Below are 10,140 nucleotides of genomic sequence, written 5' to 3'. Positions count from 1 at the left end.
ACACAAGCCTAGAGTGCCCTCTAGCGGCTGCTAGTGTGAAAATAACAAACCTAAAATTATATATTTTAATATATGAGTCCAGGCTAAGGTTGAAAAAAAAGTGTGACTTATACTCCAGGAAAATATAATTTTCATTATGCATTATTTCTGATGCAGGTTGAGTTCAGTGATGAGAGCGACTCTGAGGCTGCTGAAACCAAAGACATCCCTCAAAAAAGGCCGGCTACGAGAAGAACGGCGAAGGTTGCTAGTGCGGTCCCAGATTTACCCGCTGAGAAACAACTGCCCAAGAGACAGACCAAGGGCAAAAAAAGCACCGCAGTGGCTCCGTCCACGTCCTCGGAGGACGACGCCTGTCAGCCGGTCTCCACGAGGAGAGGAAGGAGCAGGAAGGAGGCGCCCCAGAAAGACATGGAGACGTTAGAAGAACCGGACAAAATGAGGGCCATCGAGGAGGAGGAGGAGTCAAAGGGCGTTCTCGACATCACCATCGAAGAGCTCAGAACGTCAGATAACGACTTTGATGACAGCCCTGCCTCAAGTAATTACAATCGTTTTAATTGGGCCGTCAAACAGTCACGATGTTTAAATGTAAAAATTATTAATTGTGCAAACGATTAATTATGATTAATGGAGATAAATCAACATTCTTTAATATGACAACTTATTTTTTTGGAACAGAAAACAAAAAATGTTTTTTAAACATTAAACCTCAAACTTCATCTGTTTTTGTGGATTTAGATCAACCTCTGACTTCATCTGTTTTTGTGGATTTAGATCTGGAAATATTGCGTCGAGATGTGTGTGGCCTGGATAAAGATGGCTTTACTGAGCTGAAGACCAAAGGTCATGTGACTGAAGGTCCACATACCCAACTTTCTGATTTGGACACCAGAACAGGTCAGTGTCTGTACAGGGAGCCTTCATCTTCACTCCACAGTTGCTGTTGTTTTACTGAACGGTCAGAGCAGCTGCTCATCCACTGTGTTCTGTCACTTCCTTCTCCTCAGAACATCTCTCCCTGGAGGAGGTTCAGGTGTTGCTCCGTTCTGCCTGGCTGACCCTGCAGCACTTTCCTAATCCCAACATTTTTCCTACCCTGAGTTCTCTCCTGGCTTTGGCTCTGGGACAGAAGGACCCGGTTGCTACAACGATGCTACACGCTCAGTCGCTGGGCGTCACGAGCCGCCATCGCACCATCAGGCACCTGGCCAACTGTCTCAAGTAAGCAGAGCTAGGACTGGGAGGAAAAGGTTTCTCTTTTATTCATACTTTTTTTTACTGACTATAATATAATGAGTGACTCTTTTCTTGTTCTCTTAGAAAACTGAGGAAGTCCTCCGGTGAACTGTCAGACAAGATGAACGCCCTGAGTCTGAAAGATCTGAGTTCCACTGAGTCTAAGTCTTCAGCTGAACAAAGGCTCACGCTGTTAGAAAACGTCTTCTCCTTCCCCCACGCCGACTCCTCGTCGTTCCCCCAAAGTCACTGCCAAGAGTTTCAGGAGCAGCTTCAACACCTGCCCTCAGGTAACGCTGATTTTATTGTCATGTGTTAAATATCATTACACTGAAACCGGAGTTTATAGATACAGGAGAAATATTTGACGTGAGATTAGTGATTTTTACACAGATTATAAGCTACTTGTTTTTACCAGTTTGACTATGTAGCCTGTATTCTTAGTTATTTTTCATGTTGACAGAAGTAGGAAAAGAACAGAATCTGTGAAGTCGTGTCTGGAGAGCCCTCTGCTGGACTGTGCTACAACCACAGCATACACCCCTTTAACTTGATGACGTTTTTCTGTTGAACAGGAGTAACTGTCTGTATGATGTCTGTGTTTGGACTGAAACCTGGAGAAATGGGCGACAGCATCTTACTGTCACGTCTCGAGAAAGGATCTGACCCAGTTACTGTTCACATCCCCACGTCTAAGATGCAGGTGATGGTTTACTGTGCACTTCACCTTTCCTTACTGATACTGTTACAGTTCAATTTGACAGAAATAAGAGAATAATACTGATGTTGTCTCTGTGCTGTGCAGCGTCCAGTCAGTTGGCTGGTGCAGGAGCTGGACAGTATCCTGGTGCAACAGAAGGCTGTGAGCTGTGTGACTGAAAAGGCCAAGTGGTGGGAGGGACGGAGGACGTTAGACTCTAGAGTTGAGGTAAGTCGTTTGAAAAGGCAGTGCTGGGAACTGTTTTTTTTCCACTGTGTATCATGTTGTTCAAACTATCGTTCAAAAAACCTTTCTGTTGTTGACACTGAACAGCACCTGTTGACGGTAATGGAGGAAATGCTCGGATGCTGGAAGAGTTTTCTTCTGCCGTCGTCTCCAGATCCACAGCTGTCCAGACAGACTCAGCATCTGAGCAGAGGGTTGTCTTCACGAGGACTGACGTGTAGTGAAGAGATGTTAAAGGTTTGAACACGGTCTTATAGACTCGATAACATCATACCATGGTTTGAAGTCACAGACGGTGACCTTGTGACCTTTGTTCCAGGCTGTTCTGTCTGCATTTCCTGCGCTCTCCCAGGAAGACGTGCAGAGATTCAGTCTCGGGGTTTCTCCACACTGGGACGAGGAGTGTGACCAGCTCCTCTGTTCAGCTGTGTCTGGACTGTCCAAGATAGAGCAGCCCCGCGGTCATGTGGTTCTCATCCTGGACAAGGTTGTTAATGGTCAAACACCTCCAGGTGTGGTCAAATCCGTGGTTCTGGTGAACGTTGAGGTGTAAATTCTTCCTGCTCCGTTTTGTTTGCAGTATCTCCAGAGGTTGCCGTGGGAGAGCGTCTCCATTTTGAGGTCTCACTCCGTCAGTCGGATGCCTTCCCTCCACTCACTGATGGGACTGAGCGTTCAGAAGGAGGTCGGATCAGTCACCTATAAATATTAATCTGCTGCAGATTAGAGTTATATCCTTTGTTTACTCGTGGATACTTATACTCCTGACTTTATTATTCTCCTCCAGACTGACTCTCACTCCATCTTGAAGCACGGTGTTGATACCAAAAAAGTATTTTATGTGCTGGACCCTGATGCTAATTTGGGCCACTCTCGGGATCAATTCAAAGAATGGTTTTGCAGGTAAGAATAATGGTCCAACTTTAACACACAGATTTTTTTTAACCCATTAACTGTACATGTATCTTTTTTTTAATCACCACTTGTTTTACAGTAGACCTGACTGGGAGGGTGTGTGTGGTGTGGCTCCTGACTCTCGTCAGCTAGAAGAAGCTGTGGCAACCAAGGATCTCTACATGTGAGTGTAAAGACTTTAAACCTCCTGAAAGATGGGAGTTAAAGGTGTTATTTAATGTGGAAAAAAATCTAGAGTTGTAAAGATTTCCATTCCAGTAAGTGAACAGACGTTTGTACATCATTCAGAATAATATGCTTCAATTCAAAACACATTCAGGACAGTTCCATGTATGTCGTCACGTGGGAAGATGTCAAATATTTTGTCTGATTATTTTACTTTTACGATAGAGAATTGTAACTGATGAGGAAAAAGCTCGTCCGACTGCCTGTGGCCTATTTTGTCTGATTATTTTTACTTTTACAATAGAGAATTGTAACTGATGAGAAAAAGCTCGTCCGACTGCCTGTGGCCTGTCTGTGTTGTTTTCAGTTTAAGTTCATAATCTTTCAACTTTATTCATGCAGTTACGTTGGTCACGGAGCAGGATCTCGGTTCTTGGACAGTCAGATGATCCTGAAGCAGCAGATGAGAGCGGCTTCTCTGCTCTTCGGCTGCAGCAGTGCCGCTCTGGCAGTGCGAGGCAACCAAGAAGGTCAAGGAATCATCCTCAGCTACCTGATAGCAGGCTGGTAAGATATCAATGTGAAGTTGATTTTTAACTACTTTCAATACGAATAACAAAAAACTCCCAACTTGTGTAGAGTTTATTTACTGAGGGTTTTTTTTTCCTTCTTCAGCCCTTTTATTTTAGGAAACCTATGGGACGTGACAGATCGGGACATCGATCGTTTCACCAAAGCCTTGCTGGAGTCGTGGTTATCTGCTGGCTCCGGGGCCTCCCTGCTGCAGTACATGAGCCAGTCACGTCAGGCCACACATCTGAAACACCTGATAGGAGCTGCACCTGTGGTCTACGGCCTCCCTGTCCACCTGCAGTAGACGACCAAGGAAGTGTTTTGTCTTTCAAAATTCATGGCTTTTTTTTTTTGTAATTTTTTTTTAACGTTTTGAACTTGACTGATGCATCATTTTATAGTTCAACAATCTAATGTGTTTTGATTTAATTATTAAATGTATTCTTACACACATTTTATGACTGTTGTGGATATAATATGATGCAGAGTGTAGTAAATTATTTTGGACTTTTAGTCAAATTTGACTGCTTTTAATTTTTAAAGATAAAAATTTAATGGACTGTACTTTTTATCAAACTTAATTGTACAAACATATGTACATTTTACAGGTAAAGTATAGAGTTTAATAAACATTATATATTTCTGACCTCTGAACGTCTCACATTGTCTTCAATCGCTAGTTCATCACTAGTGTTCTGATATATTTTGTGTTTCTGCTACATTGTTATTGCAGGTTTATGACTTTTGTTTTGATAAGGTCACACTACCTTAAATGCACAATCTTTGGTCATGGCAATAAATAGGCAAAATTTAACCCAGTTTACTTCCAGTAAGTTTCCCTGATGTTTGTGATTTAACCTGTTTTGCAAATGTAATTTCATTTAAAATGTTTTGAAAAATGTCTTACATTTGGAACAAATGTAAGACACACTAAACACACATAACACCAACCTTCAAATATGAACCTGTACATTTTCTGTTCCCCAACCTAAACACACATGACACCAACCCTCAAAAATGAACCTGTACATTTTCTGTTCCCCAAATACTCAATAAAGAGCATATTTTATTATTACTATTATTATAAATAATTTGCCAAAAATACATAAATTACCTTTCACTTTCAACGAACGCTATTATTCTTTTATATGGTATATGGGGAAAAAACGAGATATCGTCTCAACCACAAGAGGACGTTATTAAATACTGCTGAATGTCTTTAACCCGGAAGTAGAATCCCACAGCGGTCCTCATCTGGCATCACGCTTCCAACATGGCGGTGAATCTTACAGACCTCTCCCTGCCTCAGTTAGAAGGACTGAAGACCCAGTTAGATCAGGTATTTACAAAATAGTTGTTCCGTCGTAGTATATGTTGTGTTTTTGGACATCGGCTGCACGAGTGTAAAAGCTAATAGAAAATAACAGCAATGTGGTGAGGCTAATTAGCACCTTCCCTGAAGCTAGCATTTAAAACGTCTTTTGAATAACAGTGTGCTCTGCGGTATAGTTCACTGTATTGCTTGCTATTTACGTATGTGTACGTTATCTTAATGACAGTTGTCAGATAGCATTAATTTGTAATTGAAGATATGTGTTACACACTTTATATTTATGACAAAATATGAATTAAAGATGCCCTATTAATTTCCCTAATCACAACAGTAACATCTACAACGCGAGTACAACTGATTTCCCATTTATGGTTTGTTTCGTTATCGATCTGTCGATATAAGCTGTTATGTATTTTTAACCTTTGACTTGACAAATTTATTCAGATCATTTAGATTATGGAGTACAAACCTTAATTTCTTTCATATCATTCATCTTATTTTATGAACAGTAGCTTCCATTTCATGCTTGCATTTTTCTGATTATTTTGTTAGGTTAAGTATTCTTAAGTAATTTTTTTGCCATTTCATGCTTGCATTGTTGTGATTATTTTGTTTACAGGTTAAGTATTCTTAAGTAATTTTTTTCTAATTATAATGTTTTGCAGGAGGTTGAGTTTTTGACATCTTCGATTGGTCAGCTCAAAGTGGCACAGACCAAGTTTGTTGATGCAAAAGATAGTTTGAGCGTATTAAATGTTAAGAATAAAGGTGAGTAAAAAATGTTTTATTAACTCTGTGTCTCTGGACTGTCTTTTTTATTTCAGATTAGATTATTTCTGTTTAATGTTTTTCTCTCTTTTGTGCAGGTAAAGAAGTGTTGGTGCCTCTCACCAGCTCTGTATCCTTTTAGTTTTTAATTTAAAGATAGATAGAGAGATGTACTTTATTGATCCCAGGCTGGGAAAATGCACAATGAACATTTTGTTTATTTTTGTTATACAGTGTATGTTTGTCCTTGACGTGTTTTTTTCTCAGATGTATGTCCCTGGAACATTAAATGATGTGGAACATGTCTTAGTGGATGTTGGGACTGGTTATTATGTTGAAAAGGTAAAACAATTCTTTGGATGTTATCAAATGCTTTCCATCTCTTTGAATGTTGTAGAACAGGTTTTGTAATTTTTTTGTGTGTGTTTGTTTTTCTCTGTCTGTAGAAAGTGAAAGACTCGGAAGCTTTCTTCAAGCGCAAAATTGATTTCCTCACAAAGCAAATAGAGAAAATTCAGCCGGCCCTCCAAGAAAAACATGCAATGAAGCAAGGTAAACCAGATACACTTTTGCAAACATCTGACTAGTTAGGACCTCAAATGATTTGAAACCAAATAACACATATTAGATTCCTGGTCCTCATGAGAAAAATGATATTTTTTTGCTCTTACTATAGTTTTATCTTTTTAGTATTTTAGTACAGTATTTTACATACTGTATATACAACCACCAAACCTTGTGACTCTATTTCTTTTGCTACACACACTAATGTAAAACTGAGGGGATGCAGGGCTAATTTTGGAGCAGAATACAGGAAATTTGTTTGGATATACTAGAGCAGCATTTACCCACAATGCTCTAAAGAATTCAACAGCCATGCTGAGTTAATTTGCCTTTTTTTTTTCTTGCAGCCGTGATTGAAGTAATGAATATGAAGATTCAACAGCATCAACAGAGCCAACAGTCATCACAGAATGTTGGAACAACCAAGGCTTAATGAGCATAATTATGTTTAAGTCAATGTTCAGGAACTCATTATTGTTGGACAGTAAAATGCCTTTCATTAATATTAGGGTCACAATTGATATGCTACTGTAATAAAGTAAAAATATTTGTAGTGCGTCATGGTCAACAAATGTAACTGGCTTTGAATAATAAAATCACTGTGCAACCAATAAACATTTTGTTATTTGTTTATTTGTTGTCAAGCTAAATTTCTATAAACATTTCTAATCATGCACTTTTTTTATTTGAAGCTGCCTAATATTTTCAATACTCATATTTTGTATTGTGTATTAACAGAACAGTAACTGTTACAGGTTACACTTGAATGTTTTGTTAACACCGTCATGACGGACTTTAATAAATAATTAAATATTGCAAACATTGCAATACTTTAGTCTGACGTCTTTAGAGACGACTTCAATTGGTGTGGTGCTTTGTCTCAACAGAGGTGTAATATTTTGCCGTTTGTGTCTGTTTCCATTTCTATTATGGTCTAACGGCTCCTAGTTCAAATTTTAGTAGTTAATTTTGTCTGTCTATTTAATTTTTATTTGTATTATTAAAAGTATATTGTCTCGTCGGCGATGTGAGCTGTGAACAGCTCCATTAACGCCACACCTAGTTGCAGATAACAAGGGAGACGTTTCGTTGACCTTACGCACAAACACAGCGAGCGTTTGCCTCTTACGCAGTTTGCGCAGCTGTTGGCGGTGAGGCGGGGAGCAGCAGCAGCAGCAGCAGCGCAGCTTCTGTACGGAACAGAACGGTAACACAGAGAAAGAGGACGTAACTGTCACATGCGGACTGTACGGACCCTCGAAGCCAACCCGTAGGATGAAAAATTAAAGAATAACGGCGCCGTTTACTCTACAACTTGAAAATGATCTTGTGATTTTGTCCTAAAGTGCAGGATTTTTTTTTTAAGTTGAGATCTGCCGGTTTGCACCGTTGGACGAGAGCACGTTGGATTGAGCGATAGCTTCAGACGTACGTTACCAGCAGTTGCCGGGGAGACCAAAGTTAAACTGACGGACGACGGTCAACTTCCCTAAAAATAAAGATAAACCAACGAACATTTCCCACAAAACAACACCTTTAAAACATCGTAAAGTCTGTTGGAACGGAAGAGGACACAGGACCAGAGCAACATGGTGAGGTCGGGGCCTGGACAAACATGCGACAACCTGTTTGCGTCCTGATGTCCGTTTGTCTCGTAGCTTCACTGTGTAACGGCTTTCTTAACGTTCAACTCTTGAGTTTCCTTAAGCAAACCGCCCCACGTTAGTTGCAACTCATTAATTGTGTGGTTTTTATGTTATGAAGTCAAACAAGCGTCGCTGTCACCGTGTTTGGCACATAATTGAAGCCGGTTATTACTGGTCTGCCAGGTTCACTCGGGCTAATTCAGCTAAAGGCGAGTGTTTCTGGTGTCGCTCGTGTCCATATGGTAGATAGTCACGTCAAACAAACAAAGCTAACGTGGCCCCACGTCAGAGAACACGATGTACTTTTGGACAATTCTAACATGTTCCCGATAACAGCACATGTGTGTAATTAAACTTTATTTCGTTTAAACGGCCGCACGTGATCGGCGTTTAATGAAAGCTAACCGTTACCGCACGGATGCTAAACGGCTTTTCAAAGGTCACTGCAGTGACCAGACGGTCACAATAACTTTGAAAAAGACTCATAGTCGACGGTTGTTTAATCAATTAACAATAAATCACCTCATTATCTTCGCGTTGTCTCCTCTGTTTAAAACGTTAAGAAGGATTAGAGGCGAAGTCTTGTTCAGATTATAGAGCATGTTATAATTGGCACGGGCACGCCTGCGCCATGTGCTCTCTCTCTCATTCTTCCTGATACTCCAGGTTAAAGCGCTCCCGCGGCTCCACAGCCCAGGGCAGAACAGCACTCAGATTAGATTAGATGTGTTATATTCTGATAGTTTACCGCAGCCCACAGACTTGCGTGGCGGATTGCACGGTCGAATGAATGAAACACGCTTGAAATTCCGCAACGGCTGACAGGTTTAAAGTGTATTGTTGAAATCAAGCCGCAGCTCACGGGCGGACCAGCGCCATGTATGGACACATGTGACCGTCTGATGGGCGGAGCTAAGCTGAGGGGAGAAGCCAATGACATTTCACGGGGTTCACTGCGTGTGTTTTGTGTCTGTTGAGGCAAGTAGCTGTAAGGAAGACTAGTATCTGGCTCCAGTAAGGTATAACCCTGTTTTTCGTGGTATGTCAACGTTACTTTGGTGTTAGGTGAAAGGTATAGTATGCATGGGATTTCCGAACGACAAACACTGTCACTTTAATTGGATTAAATCGAGAGTTGTGACGTGATGTTGACTGACTGTGACTGTGTGATTATGAGTTAGAGATGAGGCTTTGTTTGTGCTGGCTGAGTGAGTACAAGTCAAAGGTGTGTTCTGACCAGAATAGTGGTCAGAGTGTGTGGAGTGTTCTTAACCAGGTAGAGGCTGGATTACTGGTGTGTGTGTGTTAACTAAACCCAGTTCCCTGTGTGAGTTGGGAAACTGTTCTGAGTATGGATTGGTCGGTTATTAGTTTATGATAACTCATTTGCTCGTTTGTCTATAACTTGATGGTGAATACGTCTTAGTCGCGTGTTTAACCTTGAGAGGCTGAGGCCACAGTGTGTGAACCAGAGGTCAGGTTGGCGACAGCTGTGTGTCATTAGCTGTTGCTACAGGCTACTTTTTCCTCCGAGGCATGTGTCCTTGTTTAACCTGACTTCTGTGGCTGTTGTTTAAGGCCAAGTCAAATATGGTTTCTGGGTTTGTTTATCATGTACTTCACATTAAAGGTTATTCGACAAAGTAGCTGCAAATAAGTGTTGTCACATGACGTGACTAGGATTTCCAACTTGTATTTAATAACGACACAACTAGAATGTGTTATTTGAAGTTCTGATCAACATAATCTATTTTAACCCTTATTATATATGTTTATATTATATATGTACGTTACAGAATGGTTAATGACATACAGCGTAGATCAACATAAACAATAATCTATTTTAACCCTTGTTATATATGTTTATATTATATATGTACATTACAGAATGGTTAATGACATACAGCGTGTTCTCTGTCACACAGGTGACCACAAAGGGAGCTGGTCTGAACCCCAACGCTAAAGTGTGGCAGGAGGGCCCTGCCCACCCC

The 10,140-nt window shown here is 40.7% G+C and overlaps 2 protein-coding genes across 2 annotated transcripts in view; both read left to right on the top strand.

Moving 5' to 3' along the window:
* espl1 (extra spindle pole bodies like 1, separase) overlaps positions 1 to 4,771 on the top strand; it is a 12,129-nt gene extending 7,358 nt beyond the window's left edge. The window contains exons 20-32 of the mRNA XM_025060049.1: positions 98 to 541; positions 778 to 900; positions 1,011 to 1,224; positions 1,324 to 1,529; positions 1,815 to 1,942; positions 2,045 to 2,167; positions 2,273 to 2,422; positions 2,505 to 2,672; positions 2,766 to 2,870; positions 2,973 to 3,088; positions 3,180 to 3,263; positions 3,668 to 3,832; positions 3,941 to 4,771. Of these exons, the coding sequence (XP_024915817.1) occupies positions 98 to 541; positions 778 to 900; positions 1,011 to 1,224; positions 1,324 to 1,529; positions 1,815 to 1,942; positions 2,045 to 2,167; positions 2,273 to 2,422; positions 2,505 to 2,672; positions 2,766 to 2,870; positions 2,973 to 3,088; positions 3,180 to 3,263; positions 3,668 to 3,832; positions 3,941 to 4,142 (2,228 nt within the window). The 3' untranslated portion in view covers positions 4,143 to 4,771. The remainder of the gene's footprint in view (positions 1 to 97; positions 542 to 777; positions 901 to 1,010; positions 1,225 to 1,323; positions 1,530 to 1,814; positions 1,943 to 2,044; positions 2,168 to 2,272; positions 2,423 to 2,504; positions 2,673 to 2,765; positions 2,871 to 2,972; positions 3,089 to 3,179; positions 3,264 to 3,667; positions 3,833 to 3,940) is intronic.
* A 264-nt stretch (positions 4,772 to 5,035) lies between these two features.
* Positions 5,036 to 7,134, top strand: pfdn5 (prefoldin 5). Its single transcript, XM_008320016.3, has 6 exons — positions 5,036 to 5,177; positions 5,837 to 5,939; positions 6,038 to 6,069; positions 6,207 to 6,281; positions 6,386 to 6,491; positions 6,851 to 7,134. Exons 1-6 carry the CDS (start codon positions 5,112 to 5,114, stop codon positions 6,934 to 6,936), a joined length of 468 nt encoding a protein of 155 aa, XP_008318238.1. The 5' UTR covers positions 5,036 to 5,111; the 3' UTR covers positions 6,937 to 7,134.
* The last annotated feature ends 3,006 nt before the right edge of the window (positions 7,135 to 10,140 follow it).

This window comes from Cynoglossus semilaevis, chromosome 11 (genome assembly GCF_000523025.1).
Source record: "Cynoglossus semilaevis isolate Cse_v1.0 chromosome 11, Cse_v1.0, whole genome shotgun sequence".
NCBI lineage: Eukaryota > Metazoa > Chordata > Actinopteri > Pleuronectiformes > Cynoglossidae > Cynoglossus > Cynoglossus semilaevis.
Note: the sequence above shows the minus strand (reverse complement) of the source record. Positions and strands in the feature narration are given on the sequence as shown.

Bases quoted from the DNA above. Each gene is read 5' to 3' on its own strand.
- pfdn5 (XM_008320016.3), top strand. From the start codon at position 5,112: ATGGCGGTGAATCTTACAGACCTCTCCCTGCCTCAGTTAGAAGGACTG. The intron at 5,178-5,836 runs GTATTTACAAAA...AATGTTTTGCAG, and splicing joins TGAAGACCCAGTTAGATCAG to GAGGTTGAGTTTTTGACATC. The intron at 6,282-6,385 runs GTAAAACAATTC...CTCTGTCTGTAG, and splicing joins CTGGTTATTATGTTGAAAAG to AAAGTGAAAGACTCGGAAGC.